Source organism: Phoenix dactylifera, chromosome 9 (genome assembly GCF_051530095.1).
Source record: "Phoenix dactylifera cultivar Ajwa chromosome 9, Ajwa_hap1_PhDact_Kaust_v1.1, whole genome shotgun sequence".
NCBI lineage: Eukaryota > Viridiplantae > Streptophyta > Magnoliopsida > Arecales > Arecaceae > Phoenix > Phoenix dactylifera.
Genome location: NC_143198.1, coordinates 18,775,993 through 18,791,662, shown reverse-complemented (window position 1 = coordinate 18,791,662; position 15,670 = coordinate 18,775,993). Strand labels below are relative to the sequence as shown.

The following is a 15,670-nucleotide window of genomic DNA, read 5'->3' as shown; positions in this document are numbered from 1 at the left end:
ACAGAGTCAAGAGCCAAAATACTTTACAGTGGTGGAAGAATATGTACATAGCGAGTCCAAAAAATCTCTCTAGAATGATGAGCAGCAAAAGAGATGACCCAGTCAATGGCTCTGTTCGTCTTCCGAAACATATGGGCAAGCTGAAAAACAACACACTTTTGTAATAACCGTCTGACGTCCTCTAGAAGCAGATGGTCGAAAATGTCAGACCTCTTTTGTAGAATCCACTCTATCATCTTTACTAAGTCCCCCTCCAGGATGACGCGCTGGGCCTCTAGAACTTGCCTCGTATAGAAAACACTCTCCTATGCTGCCCTGAGCTCCGCCTTCAGAATAGATGACTCGAAGGTGCGTCACCCACTAACCACAATCAGCCTGGACTCATGATTCTTAATCACACTTCTTTGCTCTTAAAAGGATGGTAGTTTACCCATCTATGATCTATCCAAGACATATGATTATAAATGCGATTCCACAATTATGGCAGATAGCTGTTATTAAAGAAATAGCTCAATCGCAGAACATGAGCCCTAATCTAGTGATTATTTCGGTAATCTTTAATAAAACTCTAACAAATGAACCCAACAAGATACAGACAGGTAAAGGATGCCAACGCCTGCGTATATGCACGCAGATGCAAGCACAGGGATTTTCCTTGTATCTTTTTGAGGTCTACGCCGCTTTCTTCAATGCAGTCGCCACTCGAACGCTACCGCGAGGCTCGTCTCCATGGTCACCGTCGCGAAATTACAAGTAGCTCCTCTAGCACTCAGCACGTATCCAACCTAGAAAAAACTGAAGTGGGCCCCACTTGAAGGAACTCACGCCGTATGAGCTGATCGGTGGCAAACCCTGTTTGCTGTTCCAGCATCCGAATCCGTGGCAGATCGCTCCACGACAATGATACAATGCACCAAATTCCCAACCCACGTTCTCTATTTCTCCCTTTTTCTCTCTCTCTCTATCTATCCAGGACGGTTCTCTCCAGTCTCCACCAGGAGTTCCGGCTGGTGCCCTCTCCACCACACTTCTGGGAGCCCCTTCCTTCCTTTCTTTGCCTCTCACTTCCCCTCGTTCTCTCGATCCTGATAACCTTTCTCCCTCTCATCCCCTCCCCCCTTCCTCTTTTATAATCTGTGGCGGTGGATCTCTGCGCTCCTCCAACCATCCCTTGGGTGACGATCACAAACGGATGTGGCCCCCCTCCCTTAACCACATTATTCTACTCCCTGTTTCTTTACTTACCCCACTGAGTCAACCTCTCGCTCCCTCTTCCCCTCTCCTTCACCACTATTACGTGTGCCTTCTCCTTTGTGTTTCGGGATTGCCAATTAGGTGAGCTTGGTTCTTCCTGTCGTCGTAATGTTTGTTGAATTTATCTCTAGGAGAAATATTGGCTATCCATTTCTTTTTTTATGGTTTTTGATAGCGGGATCAGATTATTGATTGAGTTTAATCTATTCTCAATTTTTCGGAGTTTAATCTGACGGGAAGTTGCAATTGCATGGCAGAAGCGTGTACCGCTCTCTCTCACTCTCTCGGGGCCATCAGTTAACTCACCATGTCTCCGAAACCCTTGGACTACGAGTCGCTGAACGAGAATGTAAAGAAGGTTGCGTATGCTGTTAGAGGAGAGCTTTATCTACGGGCTTCCGAGCTGCAGAAAGAAGGGAAGAAGGTTTGTTTCTTTTAATCCGTGGCCTTTCTTATTGTAGAGTTGCAGTATTTCCACTCGGTGGTAACCTGAAATTGCAATAGTAATTGTAATAATCCTAAGAATAACAAAAGTACTAATAGTTATAATGCGACTGAGACAAGTTACATATAAACCCATGAACATTTATCAATGATCATGCCAAAAATGAAATATGTAACCCGTTGCTGCTGGAAATCGGCCCGACCAAAATGCTGAGCTGCTGGAGGGCTCGGACGATTAGTTGTTCAAACCGTAGAAGCTCGCCATATATTGTGATGTGCTTCCGAGGTAATGAGGTGTTGGCTGCTATGCTTGGGTGGCGATGGCTCCAACGCTACTCACTCCCGAGGTGGTGCCAGAAGGAGGAGACAGTGCATGGACTTTTGTTTGCCCACGATGTGGGTTGATGTTTCTACATAGGTCGTTATTGTCTGGACGAAGATTGGTTAGCTTGCCAGGTCTTTAGCTCGAAGGCCGGTGAGACAAAAGGTCTGTATATCCTCTTGGGCTATCTTGACCGAGAGAGGTCGGTTGGCTCGCCAATTCTTCAAATCAGAGGTCTGTAGATGGAAGGTCGACATCTCCACTTGGGTCGTTCTGATTTGGAGAGGACAGTTGACTCACCAAGTCTTCGGCTCAAAGGCCGGTGGATGGGAGATTAGCATCTCCATTTGAATCATCTCGAATTGGAGAGGTCGGTTGGCTCGCCAAGTGTTCGGCTTGGAGGCCGATAGTCGGAAGGTTGGCATCTCCACTTGGACTCTTCCGATCCAAAGAGGTCGGTTGGCTTGTCAAATCATCCAGCTCAGAGGCCGGTTGATGATTGTCGGCATCTGCACTTGGGTCATCTAACCTGAAGTTGGCTCACCAAATTTTTGGTTCGAAGGCTGGTACGGGAGGTTTGCAATTTCACTTAGGCCGTCTCGACTTGGAAGCCCCCTTTGGAAGCTTCCCTAAAAACTTCATAACCACATTTGCAGGTTGGGGTTGTTGGATGGCTCGCTCAATGAACGGAGATGTAGCCTCCATGGAAACTCCATCAGAAACTTTTTAACCACGAAGGCTTGCAGGTCGTGGCCGTTAGATGCTCGAATGTGCCTTTGTCGGTGGTCGTATCGAGATGCATCTAACCTCATGCTCGCTTGGGAGCTAGGTACCTATCCTAAAACACTTAAGATAATTTTTTCCAAGAAGAAAAGAGTTTCATTGATAAGTCGGGTTTACAGAATGCGTTGATGCATCTTACTAATGATAAGCTCGGAGGTTGGCTGACTTTCACGTCCAAAGTATGCCCTCTTTAGATGATCCAAATGGTAGCTTCCTGGGCGTATGACCTTGAATACTTTTGTTGGGCCACTTCCGTCCTTTTGAGCACCAGATCTTTAGGTCATAAGAATTTAACTTTCACTCGGGAGTTTCCGAGAGCTTTTAGGCACCGAGCTCAAAGTTTTTGGCCGAGCTTGAGGCTGGCGAGGAGGGCCTCATGCTCGGCCTCGTTGTTGGATGCCTTGAAGCCAAAATGCAAGGTATAATCCACCACGACTCCATCAGAGCTGGTGAGGATTAACCCAGCTTCGCTTCTGTTCGTGTTGGAGGATTTGCCAACATGGAGCATCCAAAAAATTTTTAGCTTGTGCTCCTCTAGCTTCGTGCTGACCTCAGCATCCTTAAGGATTTTGCACTCCATAAGGAAGTCGGCTAGTGCTTGAGCTTTGATGGTTGGTCGAGGTTGATAGTGGATGTCGACCTTCCTGAGCTCGACTACCCATTTAATTAACTTTCTCGACATATCTAGCTTCTGCTGGACTTGCCTCAGTGGATGATCGGTCAGCACGGTGATGAAATTGGTCTAAAAGTAGGGCCAAAGTCTTCTAGCCGAGGTAATGAGAATATAGGGTACCTTTGTGAGCTTAGAATATCTTGTCTTGGCATCTCGGAGGACTCGATTTGTGTAGTAGATTGGCCTCTATGCTTCATCTTCTTCTCGGACGAGAATCGAGCTTAGCACCAAGGGGGATACAGTCAAATAAAGATAAAGTATTTTCTCTAATTTCGGTTTGGTAAGTAGTGGCAATGAGTTGAGGTAGTCTCGGAGCTGGTCAAAGGCGGCTTGATACTTTTTGGACCACTGAAAATTCTTGATTTACATCAGCGCTTTGAAGAAGGGAAGACATCTTTCCATTGATCTCGCCACAAATCTGCTGAGCGTCGCAACGCGACCTGCTAGATGCTATACCTCTTTCGTCCTTGGGGGCTTAATTTCCAGCATAGTACGGATCTTTTTCGGATTAGGTCAATCCCGTACTCTGTCACCATAAACCCGAGAAATTTTTTTGAGGTAACCCTGAAAGTGTACTTGTTCGAATTGAGCTTCATGTGATACTTTTTCAGAGTTTAGAAGGTCTTTCTGACATTGGTCACATGATACTCAGCCTGCCTTCTTTTGACGTCGGTCACATGAAGTTCAACATCTGGTGATCTAACATGGCGTCTTCAAGCTGGTCGATCCTCGACAATGGAATGTTGTCTTTGGGAAGTCAATAAACACTCCATTTCACATTAGCTTTCTTTGCAGGGACGACGTTGGTCAGGTAGTCGGGGTCATCCTCTCACTGCTTGATGGCAAAAAGGGTGTCGAAACCTTTTCTCTATCTTTGGCTGCTCAGAAGATGTGCAGCGAACATTCAATCGAACTGCTCAAAAGGATGGATGGAGTTCGGTTGAAGCCTAGTGTACCATAGCCAAGCCGCCTTCCGAAGCGTGGCTGGGAAGGCTCTGCATAGTACTGAATCGGTGGCTCTTATGAGCATCATGAAAGCTTTGAAGCTTTCTAAGTGGTCCAAAAGCTCGATAGTTCCCTCGTACGTCTCAAGCTGTAACATCTTGAACTAGGGAGGAATAGGCTCCTCCATAATCTTTGCCAAGAAGGAGGGCTCGATGGTGAACTCGACATCATTCCTAAGCTCAGCGTGGTGTTGCCTCAAGGCTACGAGGTGGCGGTCCATCTCTTAAAGCTCGCGGTCAAGGATGCCCTCCTTCCTGGAGGCTCTTTCAGATTAGCGGGGTAAGGAGTGGCCAAACGTTGATCCCTCCCGAGATGGTGAGCTTGGGGATCGACGCCTATTGTCTTGTTTAGGGCTTCATGGATGAGAATGACGGTTACGCGAGGCCTTCCCCTAGGCTCCAAGGACAGGAGCGGTGGCTCTGCTGAGCCGGCCCTAGACTCCGAGGAGGGGAGGGTGGCTCAGCTATGCAAGGACACCGTGGTCGCTCGGCCCATGAGCTTGCTGCTGGTGTTGGTTGATGGTCATCTGCTGCAAGTTCTGGACGACTAGAGTCAGCACCTGAATCTGCTGTATGAGTAGGTGAAATTGCTCAGTAGTAACCATTGGTGTTGCTTATGGCTCTGGTAGAGGCAGAGCCTTTCAAGGGCGCTGTAGAGAGCCGTCAAATTCTACAGGCATATTTGGCTAGGTAGTTGAGGGTGCTGCCTATGCTTTTCGAGGCTTCATGACTGAGTTGTCTGTTGTTTGGTGGAACCTCTGGTAGTGGGATCATGGGCTTTTCCTTTAGTGCCAATCTACTGTTGTTGGAAATTGGCCCGACCAAAGTGCGGAGCTGGTTGAGTTGTTGGAGAGCTCGGATGCTTGGTTATTCAGACCATTGAGGTTGGCCAAAGATCGTGATGTGCCTCCGAGGTGACGAGGTCGTGGTTGCTATGCTTGGGTGGTGATGTCTCCAATGCCGCTCGCTCTCGAAGTGGTGCTGGAAAGAGAGGATCGTGCTCGAATCTTCGCTCTAATGCTGAATCTGACCTAAAACAACAAAGCTGAAGTCTTTTTGTTGGAGAGTGTCTGGAGGGGACTCTTCGATGCCTAAGTCAGACGGACTCTCAAGAAACAACGGAGGTGTTGTGAGAGTGGTAGAGCAACAGCACAAGGGCGTAAGAAGGCTTGAGAGTACTTATATGGAAGGTTTCTCAAAAATGGTTTATATAGGATAGGGTCAGCACCCCTCGCCGAGGAATTCAAGCGTACGGCTCGGCTATTTTTGGTAGCCCATCGCACGTCTTGAAGGTCAAGCATGGGCATTTCACTTGTGCATCGTGCTTCTCCTGTGCGGTTATGGAAACGACTCGTGATCGTGGCCGAGGTGTTGTTAGCTGGGGAGAGAATTTGAAATTCGAAAGACTTCCTGTGTCATTAGATCGACCATGTAGTGGGCTTTGACTGGTTGATTGGAGGCTTCGTGGCGAGCTTTGATTGGTCAATCTGCCACATCAGCTGTGGTTGGTTCCGAGGCATATCATAACCTATGAAGTCATGTATATATATCCATTGGGATCCTAAGTCAAGGCTATCATTGTCGCGTAATTGCATTGATAGTCTTTCTTATCAATGTAGTATATTGTTAAATTTCTTATAGTAAATTATCTGATTTGATGTATGGGATGTTATCAACTTCTACAGCATTTGGTTTAAATGATTGCCTAATTCAGGTGTTGAGACATTTCCATTGCAGTTGCTTTATCTAGGTACATACCCTAATTAATTAAATTCCAAGACTACATTTTGGAGCCCTTTCTCTGTTTTGGGGGTGATTGTCTGCAAATATTCAGAAAGAGGGCCATCACGTGGAAAATATGCTTGTGATGTATAGGTGGTTAATGAAACATGGACAATTGTGATTTGTGAACAGCAAATTGGAATCATAGAGGAAATATGTGACGAAAAGGGTATAAAACATATGCAAAATTGAAAGTATCCGGTATGCAACACACATTATTGTACATCTTAAAGAAAATGAGGCTCTGATAAAGATTAATGGTCAGCAAATACCTGAGAAATCAATATGGAAATGTGACTGAACTTTAAGGTTGTTTCTGGGTGGATGAAGTGGAGAATTTTTAGATTGTCGTGAGAATTTAGTGATGCCATTGATTTTCAAAGGACTACTTTCAGAAGACACCAATCGGACTAGTTTGTTACAAGATTGAGTGGAGTGATAAAAGAGTTTTCCTGCATTGCTAGTTAAAGTAAAACTTAGTTTCATTTGTCTATGACTATTAGCTCTGGTTTTTCACAAGAGCAGGGGGCATGCAAACTTCTCCAAAATTTTGTTCCTAGTTAAGTGGACTTAACATTTAGCCCAGGCTCTTGCAATTTATTTAAGACAATAAGGCAGATTAGCTTGTATGAATCGAGCTAAGCAAAGACAAAAGAATCCTTAACATAAGATATGCATCCTCAACCAGGTGAGCATGACATCAGTGTGAATGTGCTTGGTTTATGGGTAAACTTCAGTTGCTTAAGGTGAGAAATGAAGGTCAGGGTAAAAAATTAAGTCATGGAGAATTTTGAGTTGAGATTGTCTTCAATGTGCAACAAAAAGCTAGTGCGTGGTGTTTTGAGAGACTAAAATTTGATCAGATTCATTCAACAGAAGTGTATGTTAACCTTGGTTAAATTTGTCAGAAAGCTCTCAAGTTAGATATTGAATGTCAGGTAGCATGAATGTACTTCAGAATTCAAAAAATGATTCACAGTGCTGATACAAAATATATGCGACACAATCTGTTGTTATGCTGACTTATAATTACTGAGTTAGGCCTTTTTGTGCTCAATTATTTCAGTCTGGTACGCAATCATGTTGATGCATATGATTTTTTAATGGTGGTCTTCAGCTGCTAATAAAATTTGGACTACATCCCAACCACTTGAGATCTGAAATTTGAGTACATGCCAGTATTTAGGGAGAGGCTTCCCTTTTCCTGAAAAATGTGCCGTGCATGTTATAGTGATCTGAGCTGGATCTTTTTCTGTCTCACTGATCCTATTATTATTTGCAGATCATATTTACAAATGTTGGCAATCCTCATGCTCTAGGACAGAAGCCATTGACATTTCCTCGTCAGGTTTTTGACTTTTATTGCTTCTTCTTTGCCTATTTAATTGTGGATAGCTGTCATTCTTCTGTCTTTTGCTTAATAAAGTACGCCTTCCTGACACTTAAGTTTTGAGAAATCATTATGATGATCCAGCTCAAATTTGATGAAAATGCAACATTAGTTATCTGTATTTTGCTTTGCAAATTTGTCATGACAAGGCTCCTTTTCTCACAGGTGGTAGCATTATGTCAAGCTCCATTTTTATTAGATGATCCTAATGTGGGGCTTCTCTTCCCAGCAGATGCCATCGCTAGAGCTAAACATTATCTTTCATTGACTTCGGGTGGTTTAGGTATTTAATTTCACATATTTGGCGTTGTTATTCTCATTCCTCCAATTGTCTTTATGCATCTTATATCTTGATCTCCAATTTGCGGATAAAATTAAGAATTTCTTCCAGTACCTCCACCTATATAGGAAGAATTGAGTAGATATGAATTTGAAATGCAAAAAATGAAAAACAGTTTCACTGAGGAAACCTCACGTCAGAGACATAACAATCTACAATTTCAGCAAATCTCTGTTTGCCTTAAATCTGACATTGGAAAATTTGCTAACCAGGTAAATTCTTTTGTTGAAAAATAATATAAAATAAATTTGTTCTAGAACTTCAGTTGTTGAAATATCTAAATTCATGCCATCAGGCCAGCAATAAATGCATGGGTAACACCCTAGCTGCTATCTGATAGCCTTGAACATTGTGCACAGGAAAAACTTCCTTGCATTGTTCTAAATTCTGGAAGCAGAAATAAGTGTCCTTGGACACTCTTCCTTCTAAAGCTTGTTGTATATGCTGAGCAAAAATGAAGTTGGTGACATCAAATCCTAGGCTCCCCAAAATGACTTACATGATATCTAGGTGATATGTTGCAGGGTTGCTGTAAAAGACAGAGAGGCATACTTCACAACCTGTGTCATCTAGAACATCATTTGGATAAATACTAAATGTAACTGGATGAAATCCAAAGTCTGAGAAGTTTTGTGAGCCTTGTATGGTTGGCTAGTTGGGAATGGTAGTACGCTTGTCACTAGTGTTGCATAGACATAGATATAAGAATCGGATTCAGATTTGACTTGACAAGAGGGAAAGAGAGATGCAGGGATGCATAGGATAAATTACTAATTTCAACCTTTAAACATCATTTGTTTAAACATTAAAGGGAGACTTTAAAAATATATTGTTTGTTAAGGTCGTTCAATATACTATTTTCATCCGAATTTCCAATTAGTTTAAGGATATAAGAAAAAAAATTCTTTACAGTGTTATTTCATGACCTACATTCTTGGCCAATCACGAACAAGAACAAATATGGACTTCTAACATGAAAATAAAGGGTCAAACTCATTGGTCGGACAGTTCAACTCTCCACCAATCTTTAAAATTGACAACCATAGGACTTCGTGAGTATCCAAGTGTCTAATAAGCATTCGACTCATATATGTATCAGACTTGGATTTTTGGATCTCGAGGCTAGTGTCCAAGTAACACAACTTGTTCAATGATTTACTGTTCAATGATATTTGAATCTTCGATCAAGGATATGCTTCTATATGGAAGAATTAGTAACAAGTGAACAAAAAATTATTAAATATGATGTATAAATTACCTAATGAGAAGTGGTGTTGTACTATCAAGAGTCTAGGAAATTGAAGATGTCAAGGAAATTCATTTCTTAAGCTTCATTGCATAACCCTTAGCACTTTCATGTAGTCATGAAGACCAGAGTAAAAAAAAAATGGGGGTTGGGGGTGGGGGGGGGAGAGACCATTTAAACTAGTATTCTGCATTCTTGAGATCAAGGACTGTTGTGCTGCATTCTTGAGATCAAGGACTGTTGTGCCGAAACCGGAGCCCAGACCGGTTGCCCAGCAGCATGGCTCGGTACACCCCTATGTCATTCTGTGCCGGGCTCGTACCGATACAGTAGAGAGAGTGAGGGAGAGAGAGAACGGGAGAGAGAAAGAGAGAGAGAAGGGGGAGAGAGGGAGGAAGAGAGGAGGGTGGCGGAGGCTGGTGAGCTTTGTGGAGGCAGAGAAGGGGCTCTGCCTCCGATTTTCCTGTTTCGTTGAAATATGGGTCCCAGAGGGGGCCCCTTTTTTTTTCATGCCAACTTCACTTAAAAATCTCGAAAATAAAAAGAGCCTCTCTGGGACCCCTATTTCGCCCCTCCAATGCCTCCTCTGCACGGCTCGTTGGCCGGCCTCCACCTCTCTCTCACTTCCTTCCTCACCCTCGCCCTCCCTCCCCTGCTCTCTCTTCCTCTCTTCTCCTTCTCTTCCTCCATCGTCGATTTCTCGTTTTGTTTGCTAGAACTATCCCGGTCCGCTGGTATGACTCGGTACGCCCCGAACCGGGTGGTTCGGAACGATTCCGCCGACCATACTTGAGATTCAAACATTCATTTGCTACCATCTTTGTGTAGTGAACTAAAATATGGTACTCTCCAATTGCAGTCACAAGAGTTGATATTTGCTAGTTTATCTTATTTTCCCATATTTCCCCTGGTATTTTTCTTATCTTGTAAAACAAATTTTGCTATGATTTGTAATTACATGCTTAGGCTTGGATTAATGTTTTTCATCAGTTATTATCATGCAAAGTTTCAAAAAGTTCAACATGGAATGCAGACTTCTCTCTTCTTTTTTTATATTAAGTTAACCATGCGAACTTGAATGAGAGCCCTCACTGTTTTTTTGACAGGTGCATATAGTGATTCTCGAGGTCTGACTGGAATAAGGAAGGAAATTGCGGATTTTATTGAGAGGCGTGATGGGTACCCTAGGTAATAAAATAGATATTTATGATGATGGGGCATATATAGTTTCAGTTTGTGCAACCACAGTTGATTATATATATTGCACTTTTTGCAGTGATCCAGAACTTGTATTTCTCACTGATGGTGCCAGCAAAGGTGTAATGCAGATACTAAACACCATTATCAGAAACGAGAAGGATGGGGTATAATCCTTCTTGAACGACTGCAAACATATTTATAATATGAAGACCAACCTTTGTTAAAAAAAATTGACATTTTTAACTTCTATGTTACTTCTTTTACTCTTCTTTGGTTCTCTGAGTTTGGCATTTAGTATCCTATCTTTGGCAGATTTTGGTTCCAGTTCCTCAATACCCCCTTTATTCAGCTACAATATCATTATATGGTGGTTGTCTTGTTCCATATTATTTAGAAGAGGAGGCAAATTGGAGTCTTGACTTCTATAATATTCGCCAATCTGTAGCAGCAGCACGTTCAAAAGGGATAACTGTAAGTACTTGGCTATGTTAAATCTCTTCTTCTTTTTTTCATTGTATTGTATCCATCCAAGTAAACATTGAGGATATGCCTAAATATTAACAAGCAGTTCAATAAACCAAAAATTAACAAGAATTATTCGCATCATCCATGGATAATGGTTCTTGCTTCTTTTCCATACCATAAATGGCTAAATTCATGATCCCATGCTCAATTGTAATACTATGTTTTACTTTCACATTCAAGCATCCTACTTTAATAGCAAACTGTATAGCATCTCTTTCATTGATGATTTCAGGTTCGAGCCATGGTGATCATAAACCCAGGAAACCCTACTGGTCAATGTCTCAGTGAAGCCAATATTAGGGAATTGCTGAAATTTTGTTTCCAAGAAAACTTAGTCCTGCTTGCAGACGAAGTTTATCAGCAAAATGTATATCAGGATGAACGACCCTTTATAAGTGCAAGAAAGGTGAGCAATTTTATTGCATGTTTTTATCTCTGAAGCTGATCTGACAAATACTAGTTATCTGGAGTTCTACTTTAGCCTGAAAGTAATCACTCTTTGATATTTAAGATACTGTTTGACATGGGTCCGCCTATAAGCAAAGAGGTCCAGCTTGTGTCTTTCCACACTGTGTCAAAAGGATACTGGGGAGAATGTGGACAGCGTGGAGGATACTTTGAGATGACTAATCTTCCTCCTCAGGTATGCTGTTTCTGTCAAATGTCCTTTTCTTTATTTTCTGTAAATTAAGGGTCAATGATATATCACAGGAATCTTTATCTGTATACTGACATGTGCATATTTTGCTTTTGTAATATCATTTTATGATCTCAGAGTTGCTAGGTACTTTTTTTTTGAATATTTGGAATGCTATCAATTTTTGCACCATAATATTTATAAGTTTTATCTTAGAATTTCTGAAAAGGTAGACTAAATTTAAAAATTTACTAGTATGATTTCTCAATACTCGTTGTAATTGCCAACTCAGCATATTTTTTTGATGATTTGTACATTTACTTCTTTTCAGCAACTGGAATAATTTGAAAAAAAAAAAATCATTTGTGCTGAAGTAATAGTGTTTTTACTAATGGGCATTAATGGATACAACATCTTTTTTGAACCCTCTGGTGTTATTAAAGGTGCATTTTTGCCAGTTCCAACATTATGAAAACAAATTGAGCATATACTTGATAAGGAAAAAGGGTAACAATGAAGTTTTCTTTCTTATGGTGATGAATAAATGGTTCAGAGACATATGAGGAATGAGGAAACAATGAATTTAGACATCTCAACATGAATACTCAGTAACTTTAGTACCTATATCAATTTATTGTAACTTGTCTGGTTTACTTTATAGCCAGATCCCATGGAAGTATGCTTGTAGTTTGTTGTAGTCCATAAAATACTGATACTTGTATTTACTTAATTTGGATATGGCACAGACAGTAGATGAGATCTACAAGGTTGCATCTGTTTCACTCAGTCCAAATGTCCCCGGGCAGATCTTTGTAAGTCAATAAGTTTTGTTAAAATGGTTTATTTTTAAATGTTCTTGTGACAATACAAATTGCGGTATTATGACAATATCAAAGTAAGTTTCCTGTTGCATACTTGTGCTATAATGCTACTTAAAGTTATATCTACTTATTTGGTTTATCCTATTCCCATTATTATATTGTTTCATGAAGCAAAAAACAACTTTATTTTCCAGTTAGGCTTGATGGTTAATCCTCCCAAACCAGGAGATATCTCATACGCGAGGTTTGTTGCAGAGAGGTATGATACGATTTGATGTAGTAATATTAATATACATGTATGAATGATACAGTTAGCATTTAACTTTGACCCATCTATATCTTTAAGTGTCATTCCCAAGTAAAGGCAATTAAAATTTTATGCTGTGATAAAGGTTGATGCATGATACATAGTTCCCAGCAGGTTATGTGCCTTTAGTGGGGTACAAACCACTGCTACCTATGAGTCTTATCCATTGGTCTAAATATCCTTTAATACCTCAAGCTATGGTGATTTAATATAGATGTATTGACATGATAACAAAAACTAAAGACAAGGGTCATCTTTTTTTGGCTAATTGCGGTTTGTAGATAGAAAAAATTGCCATATCATAAGGTTGTCATATTGACAATGCTGGGTTAATATATTCCTCTACATTCTTGAACATTTGTCATCTATATGATATAATGTGCCATTGTTTTATTCTGCAGCAAGGCTGTCCTTGAGTCCCTGAGGAGAAGAGCACATATAATGACCGATGGATTCAATAGTTGCAGAAATGTAGTTTGCAATTTTACAGAAGGTAATACATACCAAGCATTGTATCTGTCTTTGATTATTCTCAAAATTTCTGTCAACTCTCGAACTTGGCTGCTCATTTGAAAGTTGGTTCAGGAGCCATGTATTCATTCCCACAAATATGCTTACCACCAAAAGCAATTGAAGCTGCCAAAAAGGCTGGCAAAGCTCCTGATGTTTTCTATTGCCTCAAGCTCTTGGAAGCAACTGGCATTTCCACTGTTCCTGGCTCAGGTTTTGGCCAGAAAGAAGGGTAAGTATTCTGGAAGTTCTTTTATTCTTAAATATACCATTTTTCTAGTATCTTGTAGTTTTGGATCATAAAATTTTGGACAGAACTATTACATCTGTCTACAACGTATATAGATATGTACATATGTACATATCTTCACATGCAAATATACACATATAGTTACATATAGATGTGTATATGTATGTAAGGTATGTGCTTAATTGATAGGTAATGATCAAAACTGCATCTTATATAATTGATTGTGCCCTATTTTGATGTCCTCCAATGTACCCCATACTTCAAGCCTGCATCACGCTGGTTTGGCACCCCAGCTTTTCTTTCTTGTGTTGATTCCTTTGATTGAAACCACAACACATGCAGAAAACTCATTCACATGCATTCTTGTTAAGATGAGATGTGGAGTCCAAATTGAGCATTCATGTTGATTCACGGCTTAGAGGCCCATGTCCTACAAGTTCTCGTATTTTAAATATCTTGTTGCAATTCATTTCTCAGTAAAGCAAACAAATTGCCAACTCTTGGTGATTCCATTCGATCAGAAAAAGCCCATCTCGACACATCAGGATTTTCAACTTACCTACTTAACATGCAGGCTTAAAATTCAAAATGAACAAGATCTTGATTTGTTAATACCTTCCAAGTGAGTCAGAATGCTCCTGTTACCAACTAGCACTTGCTTGGATGGTATCATTTTTTGCCACTTGGGCAAAGGGGGCAAGAGTTCGATTCTGGTTGGAGTAAACCTTGAGGGTTGGAGTGGTTAGAAAGGCCGGGATTAGACCCTCCTAATCCCCCCCCCCCCACCCCCCCCCAACCCACCCTCGGGGGATTCTGTTAATCGAGCATTTTAAAACCCTCTATTTCACATTACCCACAGGAGTGTTCATTTGGACATTAAACCTGTTGGGGAAACACTCAAAACATGAGTATAAACAAGCTTGATAAGATATTCGATCTGATATGTTGGATTTGATCTTTTGTCTGCAATTTTGTTTACCTAACTGACCCCTTTTTCATCTCTAGGAGCTTGACTGCATTTGAATTTACAAAAAGATAATGATGAGTGAACAGAATTTCCATTTTAACTTCTCCCAGTATGTTTCAATGGAAATCATTAATTAATGTCTTCTAACCTTGGGGCAGGGTTTTCCATCTAAGAACAACCATCCTGCCAGCAGAGGAAGAAATGCCTGCTATAATGGCTAGTTTCAAGAAATTCAATGACGAGTTTATGGAACAATATGAAGACTACAGAGGCTACTCCAGGATGTAGGTTTGTTATATGGAATAAAATAAAGCATACTGAAGGTGCATGGGAAAAGAACTTCTCTACCTTTAAGATAATTTCTGAGAGTGTAAGTCAATAATGACTTCTCAAGATCTTATTATATAATGATTTGTAGAGGAAAATTTAAAATAAACCCCAGTCGTCTGTTATTGAAATTTGCCAAAGGAATCAGTGTATTGACTTTTACTGATTTCTCTCTTCGCCATTATTCTTCTAGTGGTCAGGGATTATTTTGTTTGAAACTTATGATTATTTTCAAATGCTGAAGTAGTTATCATAAATTATTGTCTTCATCATGCATTCATAACATCCTCCAAAAAATGGCTTGTTGATGAGCTTAAGTCATGCAGTAGCAAGAAATTGATCCATTTCCCTCTTCTATGTACGGTACTTCATGTAGATCAATAATGTCATTCATAAAATATTGTTTAGTTAGCATTTGTACGTAGAATATAGGGGGTTTGTTTGTGCAGTTTGATCTCCAATGGCTAACTCTTCAAAGATTCATTCGATAAAGTTGCTATTTTGTGATCTGAATGTCGTAGATTCAAAATACCGAAATAATTAGAGAATAGTAAAACATAATGATATACTTTGGGACAACAGGTCTTTTGCCTTCTTCATATGTAATAGTGGTTGTATCTTTCACGTAAAAGGATTCACACATATCCAAAAAAGGATTCACACGTATCCATCCACGCACGCTTCGTCAGGCGGTGAGCTCTCTGTCCGTTGATTGAGCGTGTATGGTATTCGTACCACCGATGGCATGTGACTCGGGAATTGCCAAGGCCGGCGGGATTCCCTCGGGCCCGGAAACCCGCGTCGGACCCGACCCGTCGCATCGAAATGACGAGATGGCGAAGCAGGGGTCAAAAGCAAATGGCGCTGTCTGCCTCCTCGCGGGAGGAA

The 15,670-nt window shown here is 41.0% G+C and overlaps 1 protein-coding gene across 2 annotated transcripts; it reads left to right on the top strand.

Annotated features, from left to right (window-relative positions):
- The first annotated feature begins 861 nt into the window (after window positions 1–861).
- Window positions 862–15,039, top strand: LOC103717660 (glutamate--glyoxylate aminotransferase 2). Of its 2 annotated transcripts, XM_039116386.3 has the most exons (14): window positions 862–1,335; window positions 1,512–1,678; window positions 7,545–7,610; window positions 7,818–7,935; window positions 10,345–10,426; window positions 10,515–10,602; window positions 10,751–10,909; window positions 11,196–11,369; window positions 11,475–11,606; window positions 12,347–12,412; window positions 12,616–12,680; window positions 13,130–13,221; window positions 13,314–13,470; window positions 14,614–15,039. In XM_039116386.3, exons 2-14 carry the CDS (start codon window positions 1,562–1,564, stop codon window positions 14,741–14,743), a joined length of 1,446 nt encoding a protein of 481 aa, XP_038972314.1. In that variant the 5' UTR covers window positions 862–1,335; window positions 1,512–1,561; the 3' UTR covers window positions 14,744–15,039. The 2 variants fall into 2 exon arrangements, with proteins under 2 accessions (XP_038972314.1, XP_088560455.1); XM_088704329.2 differs by lacking the exon at window positions 7,545–7,610 and having other exon boundaries at window positions 968–1,335.
- The last annotated feature ends 631 nt before the right edge of the window (window positions 15,040–15,670 follow it).